At 42.8% G+C, this 14,574-nt stretch overlaps 1 protein-coding gene across 1 annotated transcript in view; it reads right to left on the reverse strand.

Moving 5' to 3' along the window:
• Nucleotides 1-14,574, reverse strand: part of LOC128627977 (lysine-specific demethylase 5D-like) — a 112,969-nt gene that overhangs the window by 51,907 nt on the left and 46,488 nt on the right. Inside the window, 1 exon segment of the mRNA XM_053668800.1 lies at nucleotides 5,130-5,432. Within this exon segment, the coding sequence (XP_053524775.1) occupies nucleotides 5,130-5,432 (303 nt within the window).

Consider the following 14,574-nt stretch of genomic DNA (forward strand, 5'->3'; position numbering starts at 1 on the left):
AAAGAACACTTTATTTGCATTACTGCCATGCTAACATCCCTCCTTAAATCTATTTACTCAAAGAAGAAATGATAACTCTAAAGTCCTTGGAACAGTCCCGACAGACTTACATTGCATTCATACGAAAATAATCTTGTTAGAGCAATTTTACAACACTGGAACCACATAATTTAAACTACTTTCACCTATATGATTTCACTTTAAGTGCACCTACTGTTGTGGGAAATGAAGCAACCAAACACTGAGGGATTTTGGAGTACAAGGTTTATTCCTTTTACATGCATGGGCTCAGAGGAGTCAGCCTCCAAATTCTGAGCCATAAACAAAGGATTCTTGGGGAATATATAGATTAGGGGTCTTCCTATCTATGTGGCAAAAGCAAGATACAGAAGCAGAATGCGGTAATTAGTCCTGTCTAGGGGCAGAGGCAGGGCTCAAGGACACAGGAGCAGAATGCGATAATTTAGTTCTGTCCAGGGGCTGTAGCAGAGCTCAAGGACACAGCTGTCTACGGGGCAGAAGCAGAATGCGATAATTAGTTCTATTTACGGGGCAGGGTTCAAAGGCTCCTATTATTCAGTTTTTCAAAGTTTCCCATATTATTCCCCCCTTTTATGCTAAACAGCACTGGTTGCTTGTTTAAGCATAATATATATATTTTTGTAGGAATAAACAAGTCCCCCCTTTTCTTAGATTTAGAGTATTAATGAGGTTTCTTTCTTCATTATTTTTCTCTTCCTGTGATCTATTATTATGGAGGGATTCTAAGACTTTCTTTTTCCTTTTGGACTATTACACACTTCTCTGTAGAACAACTTACATGGTTCTAACAAAGCAAACAAAGATTTAGAACAAAAAGAATACAGATGGTGTAAAGACTAGGTATTTCCCTTGCTATTATTTATAATTCTAGTTCTATTATTGCAAAAGAGCAGTCAGAAACCAAGGTTTTTTCTTCTCTTTTTTTTAACCTAAAATACTTTCATGTCTTTTGCCCCCTACTTGCACTGTTCCAACTCCGGGCACCGCAAACCAGGAAAGAGCACACATCTGTGTCTCAGGCTGCTGTCACCATCAGCTGCATCAGGCAGGATCTTTAGCCAATCTAAAGTTATGTGGCATTCCCTCACAGTCCACTGGCAAGAGTTCTTTTTTTGTACCAAGTTCTAGTCAAAGTCTCTCTTGCCCTCCAGGACACACAGCCAAAGGGGGAACCCCAAAGCCACGTGGGCCTCTTCCACCAAAGCTGCAGGGGTCGGCACCCCGCCTTAAACCATGTGGCACCCTCTTTCACCTGGGTAGTTATCCCCTCATGTCTTGGAGTTGATCTTTTCTAAGCTCTGACACAGGCCTCCCCCCTCAGGGGCTCTGCTCTGAGCCACATCCTGGGTAAGTGACTTTATTTCCTTAGCTCCAAGCCTGGCCATACTATTTAATATATCTATGAAACTAGCCAAAAGCTATATGTCAAATAATCACTTTAGAGGTCAGCCGCAAACCTGTTGCTATGCACAACATCTCCCAGTGGCCCTGCTCCATTCATCCCCCTCTCCCGGGGAGTGGTGAGTACACCTCAATATCTCCTGGATACCCCGAACCTTGGATCTCATCCCAAATCTTTTCTGGGGCTCCCCATGGATGTACTCCGTATCAATATTCTTCCTTTTAGATTTATACCTACTTCATAATTATATAAAGGAAAAGGGACGGAGGTCTCATCTTCTTTTAACTTCTTCCAAGCTGGAAATGGACGTTGTCTTATTTACCCTTGGGTTAGGGGGTGATCAGAGGGGGGGTGCAGCACGGAGGGAGTCCTTCCTGTAAGGGGAAAGACCTCACAGGGTAAGTTGGCTGTCACCCGGACATCGCAGGCTTGGTGTCCAAACGCTGGCATTACTGGACCGCTGTCATTTTGCTCAGGTCATATTTTGGAGGTGACAGATTAGGCAAGAAATTGGAAGCACAATTTAATCATAACTATTAATTGACAACGGCAGGCACTTCAGTAATGATTAGGAGTTCCCTCCTTTCAGGTTTCTGAGCCCTTTCTGTCCAAGCTATCAAGACAGAAAAGAGAAAATTAGTTCTAAAGTAAAGCCCACAGACCACCCCAGTCTTTCACTAACCCAACTACTTAGTTCAGCCAAACCGTTGAGTCTCAGTGGGGCAATGATGGAGATGGGCTCCTTAAGTGAGGCCTATCTTGCAACCAATCTCTCATAGGCATAGGCAAGTCATAGGCATAGGCCCTATGAAAACAGAAAAACACACAGGTTAATTTATACAACCATCCCCAAACCAGTCTCTGCGCCTGTGAGACTGTCTTTTGGGAAGACATTCTATTGCAAGGTCCTTCCTACAATGACATTTAACAGTGGCAATTTGACAAGGTCCTTTGCACCTGTAAATTGTACATCGTTGGTGACATCACAAACCTGGTTTTAACTTTCAAATGAGAGCAAATTTTCAAGACAGTTAGCTGTACTATTCTGATGTCCAATACTGAGCACTGTGATTTTCCTTGAACTATAATTTTTCTCCTTAATATTACCCTCACTGTTATTACAGGGACTACTTTGGGTCCCGCTTTTGATTTTGACTGTTCGTTTGCATAAACACACCAAGAGCAGCCTGGATCACTTGTGATCCTTAAGTCTGCTTTGCTGGAACTCACACACTCACCCAGGGAACTCTTAGATTGACTTTTCAATCTGCCCCTCAGGGCATAGCAGCGCCACACATCTGGCCTCGCCTGTACCAGTTGTTTCACTCAAATCCTTGAGTGTTCATTGTGCTTACAGGTTCCTTTTCAGCCATCTTTCAGGAAAGCAACCTTCATTCCTCCCCTGGAAAGACTGGCACGAACCACACAACTAACTAAAGTACCAGGCTTTTCTTGTGGGCTTGCACTAGCTTCACAGGTCAATCCTAGTTCCTCTGAGCTTTCTGGTAATGACCAGAACCTATATGCCTCCTTCAGGCGTGACATTTCAGCCAAAGTCCTGGTTAACAAAACTACTATTAATGACTGGTCTTACTGGTTTTATGCAAAGAAACCTTATAGTGTCATTATTCCTTCAGACAATGCCAAATTCCGGAGGGGTCAGGAGAAAAATACAAAGCATGATGGAAAATCTTTTTCCTTCTGATACCTATTAAGATTGCATCTCTATGCCTTATACCTTCTATTATTAATATTATATAATTTCTTACAAACTTTCTGCAATATTTATAAACCTTCTATAGCCTTTTTACCTATCTAGATTTATCTATAATTCACCTTTAATCTCTGTTCCTTTCCGACACTGGGAAGGACTCTACTTAAACTCAGTATCTGACAGTTAAAAGTTCCTAGTACTATGGGCATCTTCTACTAAAAGTCCCTAGATTTGCAGGCACATTCTTTTCAACCTTTCTGAAGCTTAGACCTTGCAAATACCCTATAAATTAGGTGGTCACTCTCGGACCTTAGTTCATGACTTTCAAAACTAGAGCTATTCCTATCAGAACCAGTTACATAGAGAACCTGACTGCTGTAGCTAGAAACGTTTTGTACCCCAGAATGGCCGACCTTCGGAGCCGGCCGGCCCCCGGAGGGAACCCCGAACCTATCTACAACCAGGGCAGTCCATGCCAAAGTCATGGGAAGCCAGGACACCCAGGTCAGCTCCCCTACATAGACAGATGATGGGAATTAGCACAGGGCATGCCCCAGTGGCCGAGCCAGCGCGCAGGGGCGCAGGGACAACCGAGGGGCACCAGAGAGAAGGGGCAAACTAGGTCCCAAGCCTGCTCCCAATCCAGAGACAGCCCATCAGCCATCCCAGAGGCTCCATCTAAGCCTCCCATACACTAAGACCCCTCGGACCCTTATCATATGAATGAAAACACTTAGCAGAATAGATGTCACAGGTTTAACAGCAAGTCTTTGTGATGCCAGATTTTTCCTAACTCTAGCAAGGCACGGGAGTTGCACCTCTCCCCAGTAGGCATTCAGGCCTAAGGTGATCGAAGTCAGAAAGCGCTTCTCCCAGAATACACGGGGACTCAGGGCTTTGTCAAAGCTGGGGGGCAGTCCCACCCGCTACCGACTTCCGACCAAACTCAAGGGGGGGGCAGGGAGAGGAACCCAAGGCAGTGCCTGCCACCAGGGAGTCTCGCACTCCAGAGGTCGCCTCTCGCCCCCAGACCCTAAGGGCAGCTGTACGATTCCAAAATCAGGCAGAGCGGTCAGCAATATCTCCCTATTCTTGTTTATAAAATCAAATCAAAATAGGCCTGTGAAATCTGCTATTTGCTATTCTCGAATGCAATTACAAGGAACAATTTCTATATACATTATAGAGTACAAACAGGAATTAAATAAGGCATTTCTGGGTTGTTATAACTCAAACTCTTAAATTCAGTCAGTTGAAAAATCATATAAACACATGGGATACACAAAAGTAACAGGTTTGGTTACATTTCAATTTTGGAAGAATTAGCACAGACTTTACAAAGTTACTTTCAGCATGAAGAATCTGAAAACACTCTTGCTTGGTTGCAGCATTAATTTAGTCTCTTTAAAAAAGTCTCTCTTAGGTGACCACTCCAGGGGCGCTGGTTGGAATTCCACACAGCTTGGAGAAATCTGGATCAGGAGAATTTAATGTGTGTAGATCGGTCACCCATTGGCGAAGGCCTTTTCTGTGATATGGCTTCACTCTCATCACTTGCAGTTCTAAAGGTTAATCAGAAAGGCAAACAGCACACTCCCCTCTCTGAGCTAAGAGTTAAAATGGCCAATAAAATCAAACTCGGGGGAAAGGCTCAAGACTCTTTTAAAAGTATGATGAGCCCGTCTCACAATTGCCAGACCAGTCGAATTACAAGGTCCTCACTGGCAAACATTTCAGAACTTAAAATTCCTCACGCCTCAAGCTGTGGCACCAGAAAACCGACTTCAGTGCCATCAGCCCTACTCACTGGCTGAAACCCTACCCGTTGCTAGGAAATAGCCAGCGGGGCGTGCTGCCCTGGTCAGCCTTCCAAATCTCGCAGGCAGTAGCCTGGGGGGGAAGGGCTGCCGCTGGCCACCGAAGTCAGGCCAGGATCCCACGAGGCAGCGGGTCACCACTGGGGACACGCACTTGCCGGGCACACCTGGGTGCGACGCGGCATGGTGACGGGGAGGGGGTCCACAGTACAGCACTCCCAAATAAGATCCAGGCCTCCGGCCAGCAGGGAAACCTCCTGCTCTAGGCCAGACAGTCCGACCAGCCCGTTGCGCACTGGGGACTGCTCGCCTGCCCCCAGCCGCCGGGCCCCTGGCTCTCGCCCTCCGACCCTGTCTCCGGGGCTGGGGAGGGGAAGCAGTTGCCTGGAGGAGCGACCCAGCACCTTGGCAATCCCGATTGTACGCAGGAGATAGCCTCCTCCTCCCGCCCCGCCACCTGGGGTGCCGATAAGGGGAAAGAGAAGGGGGGAGGGGCGCGCACCCCTCCGATCAAAGAAATTCTTTTCTGAGTTTTCGGTTTACTTATACACCTGAGAGGGCTCGGAGCGCTGGATATGCGCTTACCCGCCGAGCCCCAAGACAGGGTGTAGACACACAAAGGACAGGGGCACATTCACTCATACTTTCACTCTCTCAAGCACTCCGAGTTTAAACAATCCCCCCCTGAGTAAGGGGTCAAGTGGTCGAATCCAGTATGGATCCGACCTAAGCTCAGACCAATCCCCCCCTGAGTAAGGGGTCAAGTGGTCATCCAGTATGGATCCGACCTAAGCTCAGGCCAATCCTCCTGAGAAGGGGTCAAGTGGTCAGAGTGAATCCGACCCAAGGTTCCAATGAGAGGTGATCAGCCTCTTCCAGTCTCGGGTCAAGTCCCCGGGGCACTCACCAAGTTTGGCGCCTCCAGTCAAGTCGTAGTCCGGATCCCTCACTTCCCCCCTGGCCGTGCGGGTCAGCGGCCGCTGCCCCAACCAGACGGGGCCTAAGAAATCTCAGGGCACGTGCACCCCCGCTTCCCCAGTTGGACCTGCGGCCGGGCTCCAGACGGTGGCAAATGGCCTGAATTCGTGTGAGATCGCGCGCGCTTCCCGGCCAACGCACCAAATGTTGTGGGAAATGAAGCAACCAAACACTGAGGGATTTTGGAGTACAAGGTTTATTCCTTTTACATGCATGGGCTCAGAGGAGTCAGCCTCCAAATTCTGAGCCATAAACAAAGGATTCTTGGGGAATATATAGATTGGGGTCTTCCTATCTATGTGGCAAAAGCAAGATACAGAAGCAGAATGAGGTAATTAGTCCTGTCTAGGGGAAGAGGCAGGGCTCAAGGACACAGCTGTCTACGGGGCAGAAGCAGAATGCGATAATTAGTTCTATTTACGGGGCAGGGTTCAAAGGCTCCTATTATTCAGTTTTTCAAAGTTTCCCATATTACTACCACGCACAACTTAGCTATCTGTACGGACTCAACTTCAGATCTCTGCATAACTAAGGATAAGCCACTAAAAGCTGCCAGAATTATTTGCAAATATACACAAACCCAAAAAATTACTAGGGAACACCTTTAAGTAAAAAAAGGACTATCAACGCCTAAACAGATAATAACAAAGCCCTCTCATTGTAATGTTTTAAGTTTCACACATGGTCACTTTGTCTGAGACCAGACTTACAGAATAAGTATAGAAAATGTCTACTACCAAATCAAGTGTGATCGAAACAAGTTGTCCAGGCTACACTTGAAAAAATTAAACAAAACATTCATACAAGTATTTCAGTTAAAAAAATACATGGTTGCAACCTGACACAAGCTGACTAGGGCAGGCTAAAACAAAGAAAGGCAAGATTTCTAAACACAAAACCGAAACCTCTCATGCAAATGAAGGACTACACTTAATAAAGAATTAGCTCCAGTATGTATACAAGGAAAAGAAAAACTACTGAGAGGAGACCCTGGCCTGATGGTTCTGCTGAACACTACATACACCAAAGTGTTGTAGGTTCAATTTCTGGGAACATATCTAGGTTGTACATTTGATCAACAGCTCTCTGTCCCTTATTCTTTCTCTCTCTCTCTTCTCTCTTCCTCCTCCCTAAAAACTACTAAACATATCCTACAACAAGGTTTAAAAAAATAGGAGGGTGTAAAGTCCATAAATAATGCTATAACAATTATTTGAAGACTTCCGCCAAGATGGAGGCATAGGTGGATGTGCCGTGCCTTCTCACACAACCAAGTTTAGAGACAACTAAATATTAGCAATAGAAAACATAGGCAGAACACGGAAAATTGAACTTTTTGGAAGTCCGTTAACAACAAATTCTTCAGCCTGACTGGTAAGGGGCGAAACCAGCGGCTGGTGAAGCGGGATTGCACAGGAGGTCTCAGTCAGCCGGACTCAGGTGCGGAATCCAGACGCGGAATCCAGGCGCAGAGTGGACCTAGTGAGCGACCGAGCGAGCAACCAGGCAGGCTGGCAGCTGCAGGGGAGACAGCGGGTCAGCGGGGCTGCGTGTTGACTGAGGTCGTGCATTTGTGCGTGGGTGGACAGGTGAGGGAGTGGGCATTTGGACCTGGCCGGCAGGTCCCCACGGCAAGCGGCAGTGGAGGGCGCCACCATTTCCCTGCTCTGACCCCACCTCCACATACAGCGTCATAACCCAGCAACTCTGAGTGGCCCGGCCCAGGTGAACCACCTAAGGCGCTGCTCCTCCACACCCAGCTGTGAGAAACAGCAGAGGGGGCCGCCATTTCCCCGCTCTGACCACGCCCCCAGATACAGCGTCACAACCCAGCGACCTGGGAGTCCAAGGCGCCACTTCTCACACTTAAAGGGCCAGAACAGACCAAAAATGTCGCAGGAAGACCTCAAAGCCCCAGAGATAAATCTAAGCGATGAAGAAATAGCAAAACTCACAGACGCACAGTTTAAAACATTGGTGATCAGGATCCTCACAGAACTGGTTGATTATACCGACAAATTAGACAAATATATGAAGGTGAAACTAATTGAAATGAATGGAATTGCACAGGATACCAATAGCAATGAAAAGGAAACTGGAACTCAGATCAATGGAGTGGACCAGAAGAAAGCAAATAATGGCCAAACAGAAAAGAGTCAAGAAGCAAGAATTCAAAGAAATGAGGAGAGTCTTAGGAACCTCCAGGACATCTTTAAACGCTCCAACATCCGAATTATAAGGGTACCAGAAGGGGGAAAGGCACAGCCACCAGTGGAAAACTTATTTGAACAAATAATAAAGGAGAATTTCCCCAATCTGGCAAAGGAAATAGACTTCCAGGAAATCCAGGGAGCTCAGAGAATACCAAAGAAGTTGGACCCAAGAAGGAACACACCAAGGCACATCATAATTATATTAGCCAAAATTAAAATGAAGGAGAGAATCCTAGAAGCAGCAAGAGCTAAGGGGACAATCACCTATAAAGGAGTCCCCATCAGACTGTCAGCAGATTTCTCAATAGAGACCTTACAGGCAAGAAGGGGCTGGAAAGAGGTATTCCAAGTCATGAAATCTAAAGACCTACATCCAAGATTGCTCTATCCAGCAAAACTTTCATTTAAAATGGAAGGACAGATAAAGTGCTTCTCAGATAAGATCAAATTCAAGGAGTTCATCATCACCAAGCCCTTATTATATGAAATGTTAAAGGGACTTATCTAAGAAAAAGAAGTTAAAGAAACATGAACAGTGAAAGGACAACAAACTCACAGTTATTAACAACCACACCTAAAACGAAAGCAAACTAAAAGGACAGCTAGATCAGGAGTGGAAACATAGAAATGAAGATCTCAAGGAGGGTTAGCAACAGGGGAGTGGGAGGAAGAGAAGGGGGGAGAAGGTACAGAAAATAAGTAGCATAGAAAATAGAAGTAGATAGAAGATAGGTGGGGGGCAAGAATAGCATGGGAAATATAGAATCTAAAGGAATTGAGACACATGGTCATACACTAAAGGGGGGTGTAATGGTGGGGATGGGGGGTAGGGTGGAGGGGAATGAAGGGGGGAATAGAATAACTGTAACAGCATAATCAATAAAAAATTTTAAAAAAACAATTATTTGAGGATGTGTATTCTCTCACACTTATGCTCAGTGTAGCACAGGTCAGCAGTTGAATAGCGCCTCTGAGAACTGAGGCACAACATGTGCACAGACCTCACCTCCTTAATAGATTCCCCACTCTTATTTTAAGTGACTCTCACAACAATGCCTATTCCATAATTTCCTGTATTATCACTGTACACAAAGATTAAAATAATAAATAATGTATCTGGGCCAAAATAATAAACTGCTCTGGTCATAGCCCTGAGGAAAGCCTGGTTTGGAGGGACATCTGAGCCCACCACTTGTTTTTGGTACTTCTATATTATTCTTTAAAGAGTTAATACCAGAATGGTCAGTTTTGTGATGAAGAAACTCTCCTTTTTTGTTTCTCAACAAAAATTCTAATTCATTATGAGGTTTTATTTTAAAACAAGGTTTTACACTTATCTGTCTTCAATTTTATTTATTATATTTTACATATTAATTAGTGAAATTTGCCATGACTTTCAGTTTTCCAGAATCTTAGAATCCATTTCACACTGGTAAAATGAATTTATGGCACTTTCTTATCCTCTCTATATTTTCACAAATTGTAAAATTTAGGAAGTACTCATTCATTCTTTGAAATATTAACTGTTAGTCTTACCTTTGAAAGTACTTGAGAAGAAATTGTTGCTTTAAAGTTTACTGTCTAATTTGAGTATTGTTTCAATACTATACTTGGTAATAGGACAAAAGCCACTTTCTCAGGCCCTCTTTCCCAGAGCTGGCTAGACCCCCAAGCATGGTTGATCCTAATCATTTTTGAGAGTTTATACTCAGGACAAAAAAAATTAGTGGAAGTGCCCTGAATTTTCACAGGCTCTAGGAACCCATGAAAAAGGACATACCAGTCCACAATGACTGGACAAGCAGATCCCTACATCCAACCATAAAATTGAAACAAGTTGCAGCCCAACTGAAATATCTTGATCTAAAACCACCCCACTAACAAACAAATACTCAAAGCCCTAACTGCTCAAGTCCTAGTGCTGGTGCTATTACATATCTCAACACCTAGCCCATTTCCTCACTTAGGAAAGTAAAAATAAACCCTTTACTCTCTACACTTTCTTCTCTCTGTGAATTCTTTCACAACCTACATCACTGACCTTGATAACAACCACCTCAACAAGAAATCCAGTCCATATTCACTAGTAGTCACTTACCATCTCCTGACAACCACTAATTGGTTGTGGTATCTACGTCATTTTAATCTACATAGTTTCCCATTAAAATGAAGTATCTACATTGTTTTAATTCCCTTGAAGTATGTGAATACTTTTCTGACACTACAGATTTGAATGTTGTGGACATTTCATGGAATCATACAACATGTGTGTCTGCATTCTTTCTTTGTATCTGGCTTCTTTCACTTAGCATAATGTGTCAAGGTTTAGCCATGTGGAAACATCACAACTTAACAAAATTTACTATTTTAAGCATTAAAAGTCATTTTATGTGTGCAAGTCAGAATTTCATTCACGTGGCTGAATAATATTTAATTGTGTAAATATATAACATTGTTTATCCATTCATGAAGGAAAAGGGCAGGCATGGCTTTTCTCTCAAGGGCAGCAAAAGCCAGGGCCCTTGCCATGACTGGCCTTTTTTTTTTTTTTAAGATTTTATTTATTTATTTTTAAAGGGGAAGGGAAGGAGAGAGGGAGAGAAACATCATGTATGGTTGCCTTTCGTGTGTCCCCTGCTGGGAACTGGCCTGCAGGGAACCAGCCTGCAACCCAGGCATGTGTCCTGACTGGGAATGGAACCATGATTATCTGGTTCACAGGCCCATGCTCAATCCACTGAGCTACACCAGCCAGTCCATGACTGGCCTTTATTGGGTTTCTTGGCACATTACACGATGGTCCTCATTTACTATGCCCGGTTGCTTTAGGTGGTTGCCTTTTACAGAAGGCAAAGGATCCAATGCTGCTAATCACATCACAGAAGAAGGATATTTGCAAATGAAAAGGGCAAAAGTGGTTGGACAGGTTACACCGGTCCTTGGAAAGTTTAGCATGGATTTTAGGAAGTTACTTTGTAGTAAATGTTTGCCACAAATCAGGGTGAGGGAGTTTTTAGCAAAAAGTAAGACTCAAAGTGGCCTAGGCACATTGCAGGCTTGATTCCCTATGGGAGAACCTATCTGTGGGCATGGGTCCTGTGCATCTCTGAGTGGGAGCTGGGCCCATGCCATTCAGAATGGTCTCCTACACAAAATGAAAAACAAAAATTACATGATTATGGCAATGGATGAGGAAGAAGCATTTGATAAGTTATGGCACACATTTATGATAAAGAACACTTAGCAAAGTGGGAATAGAGGGAGCAACCTACAGCCAATATCATACCTAATAGGCAAAAACTTTCAGCTTTCCCACTAAGATCAGGAATAAGACAAGGATGTCCACTTTCACCACTGCTTTTCAACATAGTATTGGAAGTCCTAGCTGTGGCAATCAGAAAAGAAAAAGGAACAAAACCATCTACTTGGAAAGGAGGAAATGAAACTCATTGCAAATGACATGATAGTGTACATGGAAAATCCTATAGACCACCAAAAATTATTCAAAGAGTGAACTTGGCAAAACACTGGAACACAAAGTCAGTATTCAGATATTAAAGACATTTTTGTACACTAATAATAAAATTTCATGTAAAATCAAGAAAAAAAAATTTGATACAGCAAAGAAAAAATAAAGTACCTTGAAATAAATCTAAGCAAGGATGTTAAGTCCTGTCCTCAGAAAACTACACAACACTGAGGGAAAAAATAAAGACCAAAACAAGTGAAAGCATGTCCCATGCTCATCAATTGGAATAATTAACATCATTAATATGTCCATACTACCTAAAGTAATTTATAGAGTCAACTCAATTCCTATTAAAATACCAATGACATATTTCACAGATACAGAACACACATTTGAGAAATTTATATTGAATTAGATATGACCCCCAGTAGCTGCAGCAGTTTTGAGAAAGAAGAACAAAGTAGGTGGGATCACAATACGTAATATCAAACAGTATTACAAGGCCACAGTAATCAAAACAGCCTGGTTCTGGCATAAAAACAGTCATATAAACCAATGGAACAGAATAGAAAGCCCAGAAATAAACTCAAGTCTCTACAGTCAATTAATATTTGACAAAGGGGGCAACAACATAAAATGGAGTAAAAATAGCCTCTTCAACAAATGGTGTTGGGGAAGGTGGACAGCTACATGCAAAAAATAAAATAAAACTTGATCACCAACTTACAACATACACAAAAATAAATTCAAGGTGGATAAAAATCTTAAATATAAGTTGTGACACCATAAGATTCCTAGAGGAAAACATCAGCAGGAAAGTCTCAGACATTCCACACTGCAATTTCTCCAGCAATATGTCCCCTAAAGCAAGGGACATAAAGTAAAGAATAAACAAATGGGACCTCATTGAAAGCTTCTGCATGGCTGAAGAAAACAGCATTGGAATAGAAAAAATAACCAACTATGTGGAAAACATTTGCTAGTGATACCTCAGACAAGGGTCTGATCTTCAAAATATATAAAAAACTTACATGACTCTACTCCAGGAAGACAAACAACCCAATTTAAAAATGTGCAAAAAACTTGAACAGACATTTCTCTCAGAAGGGCATACAAAGGGCCCAGAGACACATGAAAAGATGTTCAGCATCACTAGCTATCATAGAGATGCAGACTAAAACCACAATGACATACCACTTCAGAGAATGGTTGAGAGTAGCCATCATAAACAAATCAACGAACAAGTGTTGGAGAGGATGTGGAGAAAAGGAATCCTAGTGAACCTCTGTGGGAATGCAGACTGATGCAGCCACTGTGGAAAACAATATAGAGTTTCCTCATCAAATTAAAAATGGAACTGCCTTTTGATTGGCAATTCCACTGCTGGGTTTATACCCTAAAACTCTGAAACACCAATCCGAAAGAACCTATGCACCTCAAAGTTCATAGCACTATTATTTACCATAGCCAAGTGGTGGAAGCACCCTAAGTGCCTGTGCAACAGTAAATGAATTGATCAAAAATCTATAGTACATTTACACAATGGAATACTATTTAGCAGAGAGTAAGAAGCAACCTCCACCCTTTTGCAACAGCATAGATGGAACTGGAGAGCATTATGCTAAGTGAAATAAGGCCATGAAAGACAAATATCATAGGTTCTCACTTTTAACTGGAACCTAATCAATAAATTAAAAACCAAGCAAAATATAATCAGAGACATTGAAATTAAGAAGAATCTGACAGTAACCAAAGGGGAGATTGGAGGGGATAATGGGGGGAAGTGGGGAGGGATTTTCCAGAATAAGGATGAAGACACATGGACAAAACCAAGTGGGGTAGAAGCAAGGGAGGGAGGAAGGTTTGGATAAGGTGGGGTGGTTGGGGAGGGTTGAGGAGTAAACACAGACAAGTATAATTGAACAAAAGTCAAATAACTCTTTTAGAAAAAGGCAATGACATTTGGCCTTTGATGATGATGGATCCTGTACCAAAATATCCAAGAAGATACCCAATCCAGAACAAATGACATTTAGTCCTGTCCCAAGCATCCACTATTAGAAAATATCCCTGAGTTCAAATAAACTAAAACATTTATTTCCTCTTTGAATTTATAGTATTAATACATAAATAAATGTAATATTTTATTGATCCAAAATTGTGGTTATGATATTATAATGCCTTGATAGCTGCCTGATAATGGCACATGGAGCTTTATAGGAGGGTTTTGGTTCAAAACTTGCTGAGGAGTGGGATTTATGTTAACTATTCTGACCAAATATCTCCACAGATATTTGGAGCAAATGTCTTTGGTGGACAACCTGGGATTACCAAATGCCAAGGATTTACTGATGCTGATATAAAGTCTCTAGATGTTATGAAATGGACCAAGTGCCCTACAAGAAAAACTAGTGTTGTGTTAAATGAAATTGGCAAGAACAGAAACTTGTCTCATTCCTGAATTTAGGAAGAAAACTAAATGTAGCCTGCTCTGGTCTGGCTCAGTGGATTGAGCACTGACCTGCAAACCGAAAGGTCGCCAGTTCAGTTCCCAGTCAGCACATATGACTGGGCTGCCAGCCAGGTCCCCAGCTGAGGGGGTGGGATACATGAGAGGCAACAATTGGTGTTTCTGTCCCTCTCTTTCTCCCTTTCTTCTCCTCTATATAAAAATAAATAACTAAAATATTTTTAAAAGAAAGCTAAATATAATATTGTTAGGAGGATAGGTAGTAAACTAAGGCATGGAAGACTCACTCTTTGACTCAGCAGTCCTGAGTCTGGTCTGATAAAGTTGTGGGCATTCTAATCATCCCATTCAGGGATCAAATATGAGGAAGGGACTTTGAGACTCTGTGCTGTGAGAGGGAGCCTTTGTAGCAACTTTGTTAAGACAAAAACCTTTACTAGCTGAGAAAGAAAGTGTTTGTAGATAAACA

The sequence above is a fragment of the Artibeus jamaicensis genome, unplaced genomic scaffold, assembly GCF_021234435.1.
Source record: "Artibeus jamaicensis isolate MK-2021 breed Jamaican fruit bat unplaced genomic scaffold, CSHL_Jam_final contig_507, whole genome shotgun sequence".
NCBI lineage: Eukaryota > Metazoa > Chordata > Mammalia > Chiroptera > Phyllostomidae > Artibeus > Artibeus jamaicensis.